At 43.9% G+C, this 19,422-nt stretch overlaps 1 protein-coding gene across 3 annotated transcripts in view; it reads left to right on the forward strand.

Annotated features, from left to right (window-relative positions):
* Positions 1-19,422, forward strand: part of LOC143384769 (S-adenosyl-L-methionine-dependent tRNA 4-demethylwyosine synthase TYW1-like) — a 121,378-nt gene that overhangs the window by 30,297 nt on the left and 71,659 nt on the right. For all 3 annotated transcript variants that reach the window (XM_076839889.2, XM_076839887.2, XM_076839888.2), the window contains exon 10: positions 7,403-7,521. In XM_076839889.2, coding sequence (XP_076696004.2) covers positions 7,403-7,521 — 119 coding nt within the window. The remainder of the gene's footprint in view (positions 1-7,402; positions 7,522-19,422) is intronic.

Consider the following 19,422-nt stretch of genomic DNA (forward strand, 5'->3'; position numbering starts at 1 on the left):
ATCTTCTTTGGTTTTACTACACATTTCCACTGAAACCTCACTGAAGTCCTGGACATACAAGAATTGGAACAATGGAACTGAGAAAGTCATAAATTCTGCATACCTGAAATGACCCAAACATTGAAAGAACCAGACAAAAATTCAAAGCAGCTATTACTAGAGGAGAAGAAAGATAAGAAGAAAGGCAGTGCCCTTCTGAAGACCAGAAGAGGTCTGGATAAGCATGGCCAGCACCTCTGGGACATGTGAAGAATGTCAAAACAGCTACTGCCTGTGTTCCTGGAGCTCAGTAGGAAGAGGAATGCAGCAAAATCTTCAAAAGAAACAATGATCAATCAATTCTCAAATTTTGTGAGAGTCCTAAATTTGCAGATTAAACTCAGGGAAACAAATAAGATAAACCAAATGCAAACCATATCCAGAGATATCATAAGCAAACTGCTGAGGACCCCTTTCAGCCAACCATGGTTTCCAGTATGAGGAGTCTCTTGGTGGGGTATCTGAAGTGGGTAGTCCTGCAGGGCTAAGCCTTCAACTCATGGGGCCAACTGCTAACTCTGGACAGAGGTGCCGTCTCAGCTGGATCACTAGACACTCAGCTGGCATCCAGAGCACTGACACAAGATGTCATATGTCGGGAGCCATTCTCATACGTGACTGGGTGACTCCCGGTTAGGGTCTGAGGCGCTCTGGCTGTGTTGGAGCTTTCCCGGCCCTCTCCTGTTGAGAGAACCTGTCCGTGTGGGGGTGTGACTGACCACTGACCCTGGAGGCCCAATCACTGACCCTGACCTTGGAGTGCGGCCCCCCCTTCAACCTTCATTGGATGGAATTATCCCCTGAATTTCTTGTTCCCCAATAAAAGGCTACTCCCTGGTGTGCTCACTCTCTCTCTCTCCTGCTAGCCCTGAGTAATCCTTGCCTCCACCTCCCTCAGGCATGTATATTGATTCTGAGCATGTATATTGTTCATAGGTTTTTTCCTTTTCAATGCAGCCTGCGTGTGGAGTTTTGAATGGAGAGGCACCTTCAGTGTAGTGTCTGGGGACTGCTAGTGTGCAAGGTACTGTAGCACCGGGTTCCCTGCTGCCTCCTGCTGGTGCGCCGGGTGCTGTAGCACCGTGGTCCCTGCTGCCTCCCGCTAATGTGCAAGGTGCTGTAGCACTGTGCCCCCTGCTGCCTCCTGCTAAGTGCTTGACAGCCCCGGAGCAGAACACAGTATGCAGCCCTACTGAGCTCTGAACAGTGGAAAGAGGAGGGCTCTTTGCGTTGGGCCCTAGGACTGGAGGGACAGTGCAGCAGCAGGGTGTCTTACATCCCCCACCAACAAGAAGGTGGCATCCCCGACCTAGCAATGGAGGCCTCGCAAAGCTCATTCCTTTCCTGGCTGGAATGGGAGAATCGGGCAGACCCATTGTTACAAAGGGGATCTACAGGGATACAAAGAGGAATTATCAGTGACAAACAGCTATGGCAAGTGCTCTCCTTCCTTGCGAGGCCGGAATTTCTCTCCCTTGGGAAGAGATACCAAGTTGGTTGAGGGGCAGTGGAGAGAATGTGTCCCACAGGCCCTCCCTACCCCACCCCCAGCCTGCATGCCCGCCAGAGTGGCCTGTCCTGTGACATACTCTCCATCATTCCTGGGCTGGATGTTCCCTTCTCCCACTAGGGGATACTGTGGTGGCTGGATGGCTTCCACAAGAGGGACCTCACCAATCAGATGGCCCAGCCAGGAGGGCTTCTTCATCCATGTGCATCTGCAGCTGTCCTCTTCACTCAGAGATACTTGGGCTACTGGAGGGTCCAGCCTGAGGAGCTCTGCCACAGAAGCCTGCTGGCCTGACACCCCTCCTTCATTGAGAGTTCCAGCGGTCAGCCTGGGAGATCCTTTCCACCCTCAGCAGCACCAGCAGGGACCAGGGGGAGCCTAGGATAATGTTCACCGCAGAGGCTCTGAAAGTTAAATTGCCAGGGTCAGCGTACACGAAAAGTAGGCCAGCATCCATGTGCTACACTGAAACAGAGTGACCACTGCTGAAGTCAGAAAGAAACAGGGTCTAGAATGTCCTAACATAACAGAGAAGATGTCTAAGGTGCAACTGAAAAGCCACCTGTCACACCAAGCACTGAGAAAATCACAGCTTGAATGAGAAAAGATGACCCACTGGTAGCACCATCAGATGGACCAGCTGAGGGACTCGGCTGGCAGGGATTGCAGAGTAGCTGTCACAAAAATGTTTCAGCACTCAATTATGAATTGTCTTCACACAAATGAAAAAAATTAGATAACTCGCAAAGAAAAAGTTAAAGAACGAAGAGGGAATTATAAGATTGAAAAGCATAATAGCAAACAAACTTGCTGGCAGGTTCAGTAGTCAAACAGAAATAACGGGTAGAAGCAGTGACCTTAACAGATCAATAGAATGTGCTGTGATCAGGAAAAATCAATAGAATTTACCTGCTCTGAACAACAGGAACAAAAGAAGCACGAGTTGGGCCGTAGGGATCTGTGGGCAGGAATAGGACATCCATCAGTTACTCCTTGGAGTAGCAGAAGGACACACAAAAGCGTCATGGTGTGTTGCTCAGCAGTGGGCACATGTCCTGAGGAATGGCGTGGTCAGATGATCTCGTCACGGCAAACATTTCAGCGTACCTCCTCAGACCGAGTGTGCGGCTCTCTGCAGGGGAGAGCCGCCGTGAAGGGGGTGTGCCAGGCAGCCACCAGCATAACAGGTGCCCTTTTACAGTGAATGCTTAGTTTCCTTTGAAACTAGGGCCCCACTCTAAGGTAACGATGAAGTAGCTTAGTAAACTTGTGGTCAGTATTGGGCTGTGCTGTCATGTAACTTGCTGCACAGTAGGTCTGTGTGTGCCTGCGTCCCCACAAGCATGCAAGTGATGTGCTGTGCGGGTGTGTTGTGATGGCTATGCTATGGCTAGATGACAGGCATTTTTTTGGCCTCATCATGATCTAGTGGGACTATTGTTATGAATGGTTTGTCTGTATATGAAGAAATAATGCCTAAAAATGGCCGAAATTTGATAAAAGACTTCAACTCAGACATTCAAGAAGCAAAGTAAACCCCAAATGGAATAAAATGAAAGAAGTCCACACCAAGACACCTTATAATTAATGACCTGGAAGCTGAAAAATAAATTCTGGAAAACTGCTAGAGAGGAATATATATCACCTATAGAGTGGTGCCAGTTGTGCGAGCAGGTTTCTTATCTGAAACCTGAGGACAGGAAGGAAGTGGCACCATGATTTTCTGGGGTTGACAGCAAAGATCTCTTAACCATGAATTCCATACCTGGCAAAGCAAACCTTCAAGAAGGAAGGGTAAAGGAAAAGTGAGATGAAGTAGATGAAGGAAAAGTGAGAGAATTTTCTGCTAGCACACCTGTCTTTAAAGATTGGCTAAAGAAGTTTCTTCAAACTGAATAAATGATAAAAGAAAGATTCTTGGAGCATCCAGGAGGAAGCAAGAGCAGTGGGAAGAGCAGAGATTGACATATGTGTAAACCATGATCATTAAAAAAAAAATTTTTTTTTTGTAGTTGTAGATGGACAGAATTCCTTTGTTTATTTTTATGTGGTGCTAAGGATTGAACCCAGTGCCTCACACATGCTAGGCTAGCGCTCTGCCACTGAGCTACAGCCCCAGCCCCCATAATCATTTTCCTTTGGAGATTTATAAATCTCAAGAGCTAATGTTGACAGAGGTAGACTGTGAGAAGTCATGTCTCAGTTTGTGATACTGAGAACGAGCACTACCCAGCTACACAGAGACAAATTCAAAAGCACAAGGTAAGCTGGGTATGGTGGCGCACGCCTGTAATCCCCAGGGTTCAGGAGACTGAGGCAGGAGGATCATGGGTTGAAAGCCAGCCTCAGCAATTTAGTGAGGCCTTAACCTAATCAGCAAGACCCTGTCTCTAAATAAAATAGAAAAAAGGGCTGGGGATGTGGCTTACTGGTTAAGTACCCCTGGTTCAATCCCTGATTCCAAGCACACAATAAGATGGATTTTGAAAAATGCTTAAATGCAGTAAATCAAGAAATCAGGAATGAGAACCAGAGGAAAGAAAGGAAAACAAATAATAAAATGTTAGAACAAGTGCTGGTACTTGGGTATTGATTTCAGATGTAAGTATTCCAAGCTCACCAATGAAATCTTAGAGATGGAGGTGGATGATGGCACTTGACCCCAGAATGTGGCACTATGCACTCACCCTCTCCAGCTGTAACCGTGTGGGTGAATGGAGAGAAGCAAGGAAAGGCACGTCGTGCAGGTGGCCTTCCCACATGCAGGAAGGCTACTGGGTGGTGAGAGTATCTGTTTACTCTAAAGGTGTCCCATCCTGCAGGAGAGCGTCACAGTGTGTCCAGTGAGAACTGCAAGAGTTGGACAGAGAGAGAAAATCCAAGGTCGCAGTTTGGGACTTTGAAACCCCCTCTCAGCAACTGCTAATTCTACTGACTGAAAGAGCCAGGATGTGGAAACCCCTGCACAGGAAAAAGGATCATACTGACATGTCTGGAGCCTGCCACCTAAAAGCAGCCCAATGCGTGTTTTTTTCAAGTGCCTCTGAGATGGTTCACCAAGATAGATGGTGTCCTAGTCATGGAAAGAACCTCAAAAACTTGAAGAATTGAAGTCATGTCGAGTGTATTCTTTGATCAGAATGGAATCAAGGCATCAGTAATGGAAAGATACAAAGTAGATTTTAAAAATGTGTGCATCAAACATCCCTCGGTTCAAATCCAGTATCAAATAAGAAGTGAGGAAGGTTTCAAGTCAGTAATCTAAGTTTTTACCTCAAGAAAGTCGAGAAAAACAAAAGGCAAAGTAACCATGCATATGTGCGCACACCAGATGGAAGGAAACCTATGCAAGGAAGGACTGGTTCTTGGAAAATATGAGTAAAATTGGTAGACTTCTAGCAAGACTGGCAGATTAAGAAGAGCAGATCACCAGCATCAGGAAGGAGACCAGTTAGACTGCAGGTCCCACATAGGGAGAATCATGAGGGAGTGCTACACACAAGTTTATGCTGATAAACTTGGCAGCATAGCTGAAGTAAGTCCATTCCTCAAACCACAGATTGTCCGAACTCCATCAGAGTGACATAGATAATTTGCATAGACTTATAATATTGAAAACCTGACTTTGTAATTAAAAAGTTCCCCAAAGTGAAATCCCCAGGCCCAGGTGTTTCCCCGGAGATGTGGAATGAGGAGGTCACGTCAGTCTTACCTATTGTGTCTGCCTCTTTCTACGAGCACCGCACCTGTCAGATCAGGACCCTCCCTTGTGACCTCAGTTGGCCTCCTTACAGGACTGTGTCCTGGGTCAGGAGTCCACCACAGGATGCTGGTGGGCTGGGCAGAAACTTGGGTGTACGATTGTGTGTCAGGTTCTCAATGAATAATGAATGAAATGCACAGCTCTCCAGACTTGCTTCTCAGTCAACAAGGTGCTTGTGGGGCTAACTTTGTGACCGTGGTGTGAGTGGACTTTGAGTTTTCAATGCTGTTTGCAAGATAAATTTTTTCACTTTGTTATATTTTATTAGAAACTTAAAAGATAGTATGTAGACATAGCTGTTCTGAACAATATTCTTCCTTCATTCCTTTCTCCCACAATGCAGGTGCTAAGTGAGATGGACAGGGGACTTCTTTTATCAGAAGGACAAAATTAAGACTTCATGCTTGCGTTAGTCCGCTTTTCTTGCTGTGACCGAATACCTGACAAGAACAACTTAGAGGATAAAAAGTTTGTTTTGGCTCATGGTTTCAGAGACTTAGTCCATAGAGGGCCAACTCCATTGCTCTAGGCCCAAGGTGAGGTGGCACATGGCAGAAAGACATGGTGGGGGACAACAGTTCAACTCATGGTGGGGTCAGCAGCCAGGGAGCTGAGAGGCAGGGTTAGGTGTGCAGGAAGATGGCCCTGTCCAGGGCAGCCCCCAGCGACTCTGCAGTCACCTCCTAGTCCGTCTGTCCACACCAGGGTGACCGACCTGGTTACAGCTCCCACAGCGCCACCCTTCCACTCTGAACACTCCTGCATTAACAGGAACGTGTTGTGGACACCTTGTATCCAAACCCTAAGAATACCCACCTGACCTAATGATCATGCTGGTGTGGCTTCGTGCCATCGTCTTCCATTTGTGCACAGCATTGTCATACTAGCACGCTGTGGATGTTGTCCCTCAGCGTCCACAGGGTGGGTTCCACTAACACCCCCTTCGTGGACACCACGGGCACTCAAGTCTTATGTGCAGTGGTCACTTCAATCACCTCTACTTGTGATACCTAGTATAGCGTGGGTGTCATCTCAGTCGTTCTTATTCTGTGTCACTTAGGAAATGATGACAAGGAGCAGAGGTGCTGAGCACAGTCCCCCAGCACCTTGGTGGTTGCGTCCTTGGCCGTAGAGCCCACAGTGCAGGACAGCTGCATATGTGAGGCTGTGCCCACCCTGCCGCCTGGTGCAGTTCCTCTGAGGTCCATATTATCAGTCACTGGGCCTCAAATCCTCGGCTGTCTGGGGTGCTTCCTTTGTCCCCTCCTGCCCGGGGAGTGACACCAACGACACTCTGTGCCTTCCCTTCTCCTCCCTGGCCTTGGAGTCTGGCTGCGATGGCCTCTCTTCCACAGCCTTCCTGGGGCTCCACCACTTTTACTTTTGCTGAAATCAAGACTGTCCTGTGCGGAGCTTCTGGGTGCATCTTTCTGCCGATGCCTGGATAGCTTGGTCTCTTGATTCCAGGCCTGAGCTGACTTTTCAGGTGGCCCACTCCCTGCACTGAGGGGTTTGTGTGGTCTTACAGCTCAGTGCTGTATGCTTTTGTCCCTCCCATTAAATAGCGCTCCTCTTGGGGTCTTCTGTGTCCCACGAGAATGCTGCTTCCTTGTAAACTCTTTAGAATGTGTTCAGATTCTGTCCCTTTAGTTCACAGGAAATGATCTCTGAGTGCATCCCCTTTCCCATCCTCCCTTGTTCCCAGGGGGACCCTCTGGCATCTGAGTGCGGCTCCCATTGCTCAGGAGCTGTCTCGCTGTCCCCAGTGCTGTGTGGCTTTCTCCTTATGTTATCTGGGGCGATTCTGTGGCTTTGTATGTGGGGGTGCCAGTGGCCCTCCTGTGGTGTTACCCATTACTCAGAGGTAATGGGTCAGAGGCGTACTTCAGGGGGTTTAAAGAGCCCAGGCAAGACCCGAATATCACAGTGTACAGACTGTAGAGTGTTATACCGCACAGAGACCAGCAGGGGTACCGTGGTCACGGAACTCGCGGCTTTCCCTTAAAGGGAGGACTGTGCCTTGGTGTTCTCTTTCTCTTCTCTTTCTCCATGGTTTTGCTCTAGTGACCTCTGGCTTTTGCTTGTTACAGTCAATGCTCCGGGGGAGAGGAGGCTGCTACAAACACACTTTCTATGGCATCGAGAGCCACCGCTGCATGGAGGCCACCCCGAGTCTGGCGTGTGCAAACAAGTGTGTCTTCTGTTGGCGGTAAGTGGATGTGCAGCTGGGGGCCGCGCCACCCCAGCAACCTTCCTGCCCAGAATTGAGGGCCTGTGTGTGGGCTGCTCTTCTCTTGAGCAGGGTAGTGGAGGTCGTCAGCTGCTTCGTTGTCAGCAGAAGTAGGTTTTAGCGTACAGATCTGCTGCACTACAGCTTCCTTAATACTAATCAACTAATACTCATTAATACTAATGAGCTCATCAATATTCAGTGCTTTATATGTCTTTAATTATAATTCTTTACCTACGTTTCATAGATTTCTATTGGTAATATGTTAATTATTATTCAGTTAGAATATTTACTCATTTCCAAGTGAATTCTGTGTAACTCAGTGGGTCAAAGTAAGTTATTATTAAATAAGTGTTACCTGTAATTAGGTTTTAGGAGGTTATGTTTTTGTTATTCACTGTACTCCCAATTGTTTCATTGTTGCGGAACGTGTTCTCTGTAATACAGAATTACTTGAAATTTATTGAGGTGCTGTGTGCCTCGTTATGTGGTTGATTTTTAAAACTATAACTGTACATGAAAAGTCTAAAACCTGTGTGTCTGATTAACTACATGGGAGTTCTTTTGGTTTTTGGTACTTGCTAGGTCTTTCTTTTTGCTTCCTTTGTATAACTTCAACCTTATATTTCAGGCATGTTGTTCATAAACGAGTGTTTGGATCGATTTTCTTAAACTCAACATTTTTGAGGTCTGATTGACAGATGACAAAATGTTCCTATTTACTTAAACCTAGTTTGGCGAGTTTTGGTCAGTGTGCGCCTGTGGAACTGCAGCCATGTTCCATGGAACGTGTTCTTCACCCTAAAGCAGCTTCTCTCACCTTACCTGAGCCCCAGTCAAACTGATTTACTTCCTGACAATATATATTATTTTTCTTGCATAAAAACGGAATTGTCTGCGTTTATGTGTGTAGTTTCCTTTGCTCAGTTAAATGGTCTGAGCACCGTCCACATTGAGTGTCGATAGCTCGTCCCTTTTGTTGCCAGATAGTCTGCTGCATGGTCATGCTGCAGTTTCTAATCTGCTCATCTCTAGGTGAACATTCTGGTTGATTTCTTGACACATCAGGGAAAGAAAAGCACAGGCCAATACCCCTAATGAACAGGGAGTAGAAGTCCCTTGAAAAAATATTAGGAAAATGTATTAAAAATATGTTAATCTGATGTGCACCATGATCAAGTGGGCTTCGTATCAGGGGTGCAGGTTGGTTCAGCTTGCCGATCACTTCATACTGTTTCCTTTTTTTTTTTAATTGTTGATAGATCTTTATTTTACTTATTTATTTGTATGTGGTGCTGAGAATCAAACCCAGTGCCTCACCTGTGCCAGGCAAGTGTGCTACCACAGAGCCCCAGCCCCAGCCCCTCCTTTTTTTTTAATATTTAGTTTTTAGTTGTAGTTGGACACAATACCTCTGGTTTATTTTTATTTATTTTTATGTGGCGCTGAGGATTGAACCCAGGGCCTCGCATGTGCTAAGTGAGCGCTCTACTGCTGACTCACAGCCCCAGCCCTGCTTCCTTATTGAAGAATAATGTGGCCTGATTTAAAACCCTTGGCTTTCTTTCTGAGTTTGCAAAACTGGCAAAAACCTTTGGATAAGTAACAGATGTTTTTGGGAAATGACATTAGTGTAGCCCAAGGATAGTACACTTTATGCCTTATGGAAGAATGGTTCAAAGTAGGTGTTCCTTTAATTAAATATTTATGTTATAGCCAGAAACAGCAGTGGTCTTTGTGTGGCCAGGTCTATGCATCTATGAATAAGAAAATGAATGGCCATGAAATAATTTCTTTCATGTTAGGAGTCTTTTTTCCCCTTACCTAAAGGAAAATGAAGATTGTTAGAGATAACCAATAATCTGCCTTCAGAAATACAATCTTTGAATAGATCTTCTGAATAGGTTCAATTAGGAAAAGGACTTATGGTTTTACTAAGGCAAAATGATGTGAAACATTAACTCCTTTATCATTTACCTGGGGATCATGAAGACAAAAATTTTGTTATTGTTGTTGCCTTTTCTCACTTTTAGAATGGGGACTAAAACGAGCAATTTCTCACTGAAATTTAGATTACTAACTGCTATATTAATTTTCCAAATTCTAATTAGACCTTGCAAAGGAGAATTTGTCATAGCAAACTTATTCCAAGACAAATTTGTTTTAAGTTTATCTTCAAACTGAAATTTTAGAAAGATCATGAGCCAGGGAATGCAAATTATTCATATATAATCTCTTTCACAAATTTTTTTTGTGTGCTAGGCACCACAGCATACACTGTAATCCCGAAACTCTAAAACAATGAGGCAGGATGACGACAAGAACAAAGGCAGGATGGAGAATTAGTGAGACCCTGTTTCAAAAAAAATAAAAAGGGCTGGGGATGTAGCTCAGTAGTAGGGCAACCCTGGTTCAATCCCCAGACCTTGTGCATGCTAGACAAGCCCCTTTAGTGTCCTTAGATGTAAGAAAGCTTTTTAAAAGTTCTGAACTCCAAGATGAGCATTTTAATGATCTTTTAAAAAATGGCTTTCTATAGATCATATTAGATGTTCCCTGTGCTTTATGAAATTTCCTTTGCCTCAACTACTATAGTAACACTACCATATCAATCTGTTTTAACTGGAACCAAATATGTAACATGTGTAACCAAAGATAAAATCTGCATTCAACTTTAGGGAAAAGGCCATGAAAATACAAATAAATGCTAACATTCAATAAATAAATACATAAATAAAACCCATGGCTTTCACCCCCTCTAGTGAGTTTCCGTTTCAGTTATTGAAGTTTAGTCTTCCTGGCTCCGCACCTCTGCTGGCCTCCATTTTGTCTGTGTATCTTTCACCGAAGCCCTGCCTTTGTCGAGGCGTTGCTCTCCCGTTTCTCCCGCTCGCCCCATGGGCTCCACCAGCTCCCTGCGTGTGTTGGAGGTAGTGGGATAAGGCCTGCTCTGGTGGACCTGCCATCGTCCTCAGGGAAAGCCTGGTCTGAGTTTCTGTGAGCCTGCCTGCGTTCCTCGTTTCTCTTCATGCTTTGAAAGCTGCAGAGTTTGGTTAGTATAATGTGTTAACTCTGGAAATAAGATTCTTTTTTTTTAATGAAAATTTTTTTTAGTTGTAGGATTCTTGCTTTTTATTAAAATATTTTTTCAGTTACACTTGGACACAATATCTTTATTGTATTTATTTATTCTTATGTGGTGCTGAGGATCTAATCCAGCACTTTGCACATGCTAGTCGAGCGCTCTACTGCTGAGCCACAACCCAGCCCCTAGAAATCAGATTCTTCCTATTCCTCAGAATTAGTTTATTGCTTCCTCTGGATTTTAGTTCTTTCTTTTTTAGTGAGTTGTCTAAACAAAAGAATCTATGCTTGATTCACTTACTCTGGAAAACTCTTGTGTTTAATGAAAAATTAAATAAGTATTTCCTATATAAAAGAGTCTCTTCCTTGTTATGTATTGTCTCTGAAGCCTGTCTGTTAAGCTTAATGGTCAGCTAATATTTTGACAAAGATTTTTCTTAAACTTGTGGGGCTAAAGGGCCTGGGGGAAAACAACCTCTCCATGTCCTCTTGTAGATTGACCCTGTTGGGACACTCTTTTCAAGGTTGGACAGTCCACTTAGAGCTGGGCTTCAGTCTTCACTTCCTGTTTATGCTGAGTCAAAAGGTCAAGCATAGGTGACAGTTTAGGTCTTAGTTCTTTTCTTAGCGTGTATCCCATGATGCGTGAGACCTTTTAAGTTTCTGGGCTTCAGTGAGCACTCTTTAGTGTCCTATCTCTCTCCTTGTTTCCTCTCCAGCCATTGGACTATCTGTTGCTTTCCTCAGCTATGACCCTCTGACCTGGTCAGGACCCGGTTGTGCATGTACCTGTCACAACCCATGGAGAGGCAGGTAGAAAGAGGGAATTGTGTAATGCATTTCCTCGCACACTTATCATAGACAATCATGTTCCATTTACCTCCTTTAATCCTGTTTTGATACAAATGTTGGCCACCATATTGCTTATCTGTATACTTCAGTTGACAGATGAAGTAAAACGTAAAATAAGGCCTTTCAAAATAAGGCCTTTGAAAAAGAATATAGCAGCAATATATCATCTCATATTAAGTTCTTTTGCATGTTTTTCCTTTTCTGTTTGTCTAGGGAGATGTTGAAAAGCAAAAGTGTTTTGTTGGGCATCCTGTTAAATCGGTGGTTTCTCCACTGGGGACAGAATTGCTGTATTTCATCACAAAGGGAGACTTGGGACATATAACAATGCCTGAGACATTTTGATTGTTGAAACTGATGAGAGTGCTCTTGACATCAGTGGATGGCGGCCAGGAGTGCTGCTAAACACCTGTAACACACAGGTTAGCTCCCCACAGCAGGGAATGGCCTGCATGATGCCCGCTGGGCTGCACCTGAGACCATCCTGGGCACAGTGGTCCACACCTGGGACAGTGCAGCACTGAAATAAATAGAGATACGACATGTTTCCCTTAGGGGCAGAGTGTGTGCTTATAAATGTGGGGAGGGGACTTTCAAGACAAAAGCCTGCTGGCTCTGGATCACTGGGCTATAATATTTGGATTGTATTATTCTTAGATGGTGAGAGAAATGATCAAATGCTTTGTGCTCTAGTTCTCACTGTTTCACATTTTACAGTAAATGTAATTCCTGATCTCTTTAAGATTGTTGACATAGTGTTTTTTTAGGTCAGAATTCAAAAAAAGAGGGCTGGGGTTGTGGCTCAATGGCAGAGCACTTGCCTACCAAGTGTGAGGCACTGGGTTTGATCCTCAGCACCTCAAGTAAATAAATACATACATACATACATCAACAACTAAAACATATTAAAAAAAAAGAATTCAAAAAAAGAAAGAGCACAAGGATTATACCTCCTACCTTTGTTGCCTGTTTATAGCTAGTAAATAATGCAGTCCTTTGGTTTCCTGAACAATAAATTTACTCAGATGTTTGAAAAGCACACAATATGTTTAACAGTGTTATGTATCAGTGATATTTTAGAAAGATTTGAGTAAATAGAGATATTTTATTTATGATGACTTCTGGTAAAGAAATGCTAATATATTAACTTTTCAAATTAGAATTCACCCTGTTTCAATGAAGAATATAGCCTGGTGTAGGTGCACACTTGTAACCTTAGTGACGTGGGAGCTGAGGCAGGAGAATTGCATGTTTGAGGCCAGCCCCAGCAACTTAGTGAGGCTCTCAGCAAGACAGTATCTTCAAAGTAAAAATTAAAAAGGGCTGGGTGTGTAGCTCAATGGTAGAGCGCCACTGGCTTAAATCCCAGCAAATACTCCACTTCCTGCAAAAAAGACTTTTTTTCAATTAAAAAAAACTAACAAAAATATGAGAAAAGGCTCAGTAAAAGTTGATTTAAATGCTTATATAACTGTTTTGTTTTTCTTTTAGCCCATTCTTAAAATAGCCTCAGAGCCTCAGTTCCCTAACTGTACAATAAAACAACACTACCTTTATTATAGGTTTGCTACAAATCTTAATTACTTTAAGGGAGATTGCATATGTGAAAGTGTTTTTAAACTATAGGAATGTACACAGATGTGAGTTTTTAAAAATGAATTTCTAATTTTATTCTGATAATATGTGAAGTGGCCATGGATAGGTAAAATATTATTCAGAGGGATTTATTTCTTGAAACACAAACATACCCCAAATTCTCCATTGTATTTTATCTTATTTTTGTTTAAGTGAAAATTTTATTCTTTGAAATTTCAAATTAAGAGCTGTATTTGTCTTAAGCAAATAACCCATTTAAAAAAAATGGGCAAAGGATTTGAATAATTTTTCAAAAGTGGTATAAACTGCGCTGGGAGAACATGAAAAGAAATTCATACTATCTAAAAGAAATAGCCCAAGTGTCCATTAACTGAGGAATGGATAAATTAAAGGTGGAACAATCATATGAAGGGATACTGTTGGCAGCAAAAGGAAACTGAGCAGTGATGTGCGCTGTGTGTTCAGGTGCAGGCTCAGGTGCTGGAGTCCAAAATGGGCAGGCGGGCGGGTCTGCGGGCACAGGATGGGGTCCCGCAGTTGCCTGGGCGCAGGCCGGGTGGGGGCTGCCTAGGGATGAAGAGTTTGAGGGTGATCTGGTGATGGATGCAAAACTCTTCAAATACTCGGAAAGCCACGTGCTGTGTCCAGGTGGGGGTTCTGTGGTGTGAGTCTCTCAGTGACACTGTTCAAGTGAGTGACGTTTGTCTTCAGTGGGAGTAGAACCAGTTTTAAAATGTATTTTGAAAGGTCACCATGCATTTGATAAAAAATTCAAAGCAGACAAGAAGTTACACGGTGAGAAGGAATCTCCTTTCCAGCTCTGTGCTGCTGCGCCCAGGCGCTCAGAGGCGCTGGTGCTGTGCACAGACACTGTGGCGTGTGCCCTCGTCAGTATGTGCACGAGCACCCTCTGGGCCTCCCAGTCGGCTTTTCTTGCCCATTCTTAATATCGATCTTCTCATATCAAAGTGCCTCAAGATCTACTGAGAGTGGGACTTTTAACCCTCTAAACTAAATCACTGTTCAGAAAGCAGGAGGAGCTGGGGACACAGTTCAGTTGGTAGGTGCCTGCCTTGCATGCACAAGGCCTGGGTTCAATTCCCAGCACCACCAAAAAAAAAAAAAAAAAGCAGGAGCAGCGAAAGATGTGCAGTTGGTTTTTTGTTTCTAAGGTGGTTAATAAGGTGCATTCATTCCGTCCACAAATGTTTCCCTATTCTTTATATTTAGTAGGATCACAATGTACTTTTGCTTCAAAGTAGTGCTATAATTTTGATAAAAATTCTTACTTGAACTAAGTTTTTTCTGACATCTGTCTGATGGTTTTTCCCCTTGCTGAGAGTGTAGTCTGCTGTGGAGCAATGCTTCAGCCTTACTGAACCCTGTGCTGCCACAGTATGCAGACAACACAGGCCCTTCCCAAGCAGGTTGCCTGAGTGTAGTTTGTAGTTTGCTTCAAGGTGAGTGAACTTAAGTTACCTTCCTTCACAGCTTAGTGATGAGCTCTCTGTTCTTGTGGAGGCTTGGTGACAACCAAGTAACAAGCCCAATCCACAGGCCCAGGCCCAGCAGCTGATGTGGAAAGGCAGCCAAGTGCAACCGAGAATGGTGGGCGCTTTACTTAAAAATCAGGTTTTTAAAATTGAAATGGCAGAGGAGGGGAGGTGAGTATTGATGCTACAAAGACCAAAGTTAGAAAGGACTGTTATGAATATTGGGAAATTTTGGGAAAGCAGGCAAATCTTTAGTCAGTTTTGATTGTCAAAGTGATTCAAGAAGAGAGTCAGACTGAGTAGTCCAGTGATTATCACAGTAATAAAGTCAGTATTTACAAATCTCACCTGAAAGAAACCAGGCCTGCATATTTATTTATTTATTTATTTATTTATTTGGTGTGTTGGGGGTGGGGATGAACTCGGGCACTCAACTGCTGAGCCACATACCCAGCCCTATTTTGTATTTTATTTAGAGACAGGGTCTCTCTGAGTTGCTTATTAGCACCTTGCGTTTGCTGAGGCTGGCTTTGAACTTGTGATCCTCCAGTCTCAGCCTCCCGAGTGGCTGGGATTACAGGTGTGTGCCACCACGCCCGACCAGGTCTACATGGTTTTATAATAAGTTCCAGCTAACATTCAAAGGAAAGTAGCTCTCCAGTGAGTGCAGAAAGAGGGAGCCCTTCTGAACTAATTTTAGGAAGCTAATGTAACCTTGATATGGGTTCAGCCTCCCCTGCAATGTTTGCAGTCAAAGTTATTCAGGTTTTGGGTTTCTTTGGATTTTAGAAAATTTTTGTACACACAATGTGATATCTTGGGGATGGTTCCCAAGTCTAAACACAGAATTCATCTGTGTTTCACATGCACCTTACACACACAGACTGAGTGTACCCTTATGCAGTACTTGTAATAACTTTGTAAACCAAGGCTGTGTTTTGAAAGTCTCCACTTGACGGTGGGGATGCACCTCAGTGATAAAGAGCTTGTTTTCCGTGCATAAGGACCTGGGTTCAATCCTCAGCAGTGAAAGAAATCGCACTTGTTGAGGTCACAATGATGCTCACAGTTTTGGATTTTGGAATGTTTTGAATTTCATATTTTCAAATAAGGGACACCTAACCTGTTCTAATCCAGAGAGGAATAGTATGAGAAATAAGGTTTGCAGGGCAATGTGATCATAACTGTTGGGGGAAAGTCCTGAAGAACAGACCGAGATGCTGAGCTCAGCACTGAGGAGGAACATCAGAAAACCGGGACCAAAACAGGGTTATTTATGCAAATACAGTTTTGAATTGCCATTGTAGCTGGCTGTGTAATCCATTCTGATCAATTTGCATTTAAAAACTTTTCTTTTAGTTGTAGATGGACACAATACCCTTTTTTTTTTTTTTTTATATGGTGCTGAGGATCGAACCCAGTTGGCACCGAGTGTGCCAGTTCTCTTCCTACAACGTGCTGTGCACAGAGTGGGTGCAGAACAGCCAGCACCTTGACCAGGTTTGGTGTTTAGTAATTCTCCAGAAGGATAATATGAAGGCAGCTGTTCCCAGAACTTCAGCATCCCTCTGCTTTGGTGAGCATCTTTCAGACCACACATGTGCTAGGCAAACGCTCTGCCACTGAGCCACAACCCCAGCCCATGTGTTTGCATTTTTTTAAAGTCGTCTTTTTTTAGTTGTTGATGGACCTTTATTTATTTATTTATATGTGGTGCTGAGAATTGAACCCAGTGCCTCACACATGCCTGGCAAGTGCTCTACCACTGAGCTACAGATTGAGCCCCAGTGTTTGCCTTTTTTGATTAAAATATTTGGACATAGATTCTGTCAATTTATACTTCAGTATGTGAATGCAAAAACTTTTCTTCGTAATGTTTGCAACATTGTTTTTTGTTTTTGTTTAGTGGTGCTGTGGCTGGGAACCCAGGGTCTCACACATGCTAGGCAAGTGTCCTACCACAGAGCTACATTTAGTACTAGTGTCTGTTTCCTTACATAGAAAGAAAAGTCTCCCATGTCAGGTTGAATAGCTAGCACAGCGGTTTCCTGTACACCTTTCCCATCTTCTGCTCCCATTAGCATCTAACATTGCCCCAGAACAGTTATCCAGGTCCAGAAGGTACCAGAAGGAATGCTGATACGTCCCATCAGCTCATCTGGAGGCCCCTGAGATGTCACCAGGCTCCCAACACTGCCCTTCTCTTCTGGGCTGCATGCAGGGCCCCACTTTGTGTGGTTGCCCAGTGTCTTTCGTCTCTCCTGGTTGTTCTTGACACTTTTTTTTTTTTTTTTTTGGGGGAGTAGGAAAACTTTATTTGTTGCTTATGGTTTCAGAAGTCTCAGTCCATAGGCAGCCAGCTTCATTGCTCTGAGCCCTAAAGGAGTCCCAAGTGTGTGGTGGAAGAAAGCAGGTTGGGACATGATACCAGGAAGTAGAGAAAGAGAGAGCTCTCAGCTCAGTAAGGACAAAATATACATCCCAAAGGCACATCCCCAGGCATCCAACTCCCCCAGCTGCACCCAAGTTGCCTAACAGTTACAACCAAATTAATCCCTATCAGGGGATTAATGCTCTGATTAGATTAAATTTCTTATAACTCAATCATTTGTCTCAGAACTTTCTTGCACTGAGCCTTTGGGAGACACCTAATACCTAGCATAACATTCTACCCACTGGCCTCCAAAAACTCATACTCATCTCACAATGCAAAATATATTTAGTTCATTTCCAAGAGTCCCCATAGTCTCAACAGTTCCAGGATTGACCAAAAGTCCAAATCTGAAGTCTCCTCTGAAACTTAAGGCAAACTCTCAGCATGAGCCCCTGTAAAAATCAAATCTAGTTGCATATATCCCGTATATAAAGGCATAAAGAAATGTTTTCATGTGAAGAGATAGGGGCATAGGAAGAAGGAATGGGACCAAAGTAAGACTAAAATCCAACTGAGCAAACAAGTCCTGTAGTTCTATGTCCAATATCTGGAACACTTGGAATTACATACGATGTTCTCCCCAAAGAGCCGTGTAGGTCTGCCCCTATGGCATTGCTGGTTGCAACCCACATGGCCTCTGTCTTGGCTCAATTTCTGCAGCTTTCCTCAACAGCATTCATGGTACTGGCATCTCTTAATCTTGAGGGTCTCCACTGCAACTTTAACTTTGTCCTCACATCTCCATGCATCACCCTGTCAGGGGCAGCCCACAGAGACTGATCCTGCTGCACTTTGCCTGGCTTCCCAGACCTTCCTTTGAAATCTCACTGGTAGCTTCCATGACCCCCCAACTCCAGCATCCTGTATTCCTGTAGAATCAGCACAATATGCTTGATGCCAGATTCTTCCACCATTTCTAGCAGTAGCCAAACCTCCAGGGACCACAACTGCAGCAGCCTCTTGAGTATCTGGGTGGCTCAGAATTGTTCTTGACACTTTTGAGAAAAACCTGTGAGGTCTTTTGGAGAAGGTCCCTCCTTTTGTGTCTGGTGTTTGTCATGATTAGCCTGGCATCATGGGTCTTGTGGGTGTGCTCTATTCCTCCTTGGCCGATACCAGAAGGGACATGTTATCACTTTATTGTTTATTACTGTTAATGTACAAGAAATAGATGGGAGTATTGTTTTATTGTTGTTTTGCCTGTGAGTATCCAGTTGTTTCACCACAGTTTATCGCATAGACTATCCTTTTTCCGTGGAATTTCCTTTGCATCTTGTCGAAGCCTCGTGGCAGTAAATCTGCATCTGGCTTTCTCACTCTGCTCTGTGGGTCTGTGTCTCTCCTTTGGCCAACGCCACGCTGTGGAGAACACTGCAGATTCAGAAGTTGTCTTGACATTGCACACTGTGAATCCCATCTTGCTTTTCCATTTCCACGACTCTTGTAGCCATTCTGGCTTAATAGGGACTCTTAGATCACCTTACTTGTTATGGCTCCTCAGACTCCCAGTGGGCTCCGCAGGTCTGCGCGTCTGCCCAGCATCGGGTCTCCCTCGAGTGTGGCGAGTCTCTGCCTTCATCTGGGGCTTTGGCGATCCACAGTTTCCAGCATATAAGCCACAGACATTCTTTTGGATTCATACTTACTTATAAATTTTACTGCTATTTTAAATTGTTCTTTTAGTTTCAAATTATAGTTTTTTGTTGTTGATATATAACTATAATTGATTTTGTGTATTTTAGGCTCCCTTTTAAATTCTCTCTTTTTTTTAATAGATTTAAAAAAAAAATTTTCTGTGTAGACAGTCATCTGTGAAGAGAGACATTCTATTTCTCCCTTTTTTCTTGCCCAGTTTCACTGACCAGACCTACATGCTGAGTAGGAGTGGTGAGAGAGGACACTCTGCTATTCTCTGATCTAATGAATAAACTTTTACATTAAGTCTGATGTTAGCTGTAGATTTTTGGTTGATCCCCTGTGTGGGAAATCCCCCTTTATTCCTAGATTGCTTAGGGTTTTGGGTCAGGAAGGGGTATTGAGGTTTGTTTAAACACTTCCCTACCTTGAGATGCATGTTCTTTCTCTTTTAATTCTGTTAATATGGTGAGATATGGTGATTGGGTTTTAAATGTTGAACCAGCCTTGTGTTCTTGCATAAGCACTGTGGTTTTAGTGTGTTTTGATTTTTATATGTGGCTGGATTCTGATGGCCAGAGGGTGGTGGATTTCTGTCACTGTTTGTGGAGATGTTGGTTTGCAGTTTTCTTTCCCTGCAGTGGCAGTGTGTGTGCTGAGAGGGGCTGGATATGGGTGGTGGTCTCGGTGTTGAGCTGATGGGCCTGTCTAGTTGGCACCCAGTGTGCCAGTTCTCTTCCTACATCGTGCACAGAGTGGGTGCAGAACAGCCAGCACCTTGACCAA

The sequence above is a fragment of the Callospermophilus lateralis genome, chromosome 19, assembly GCF_048772815.1.
Source record: "Callospermophilus lateralis isolate mCalLat2 chromosome 19, mCalLat2.hap1, whole genome shotgun sequence".
Taxonomy (NCBI): Eukaryota; Metazoa; Chordata; class Mammalia; order Rodentia; family Sciuridae; genus Callospermophilus; species Callospermophilus lateralis.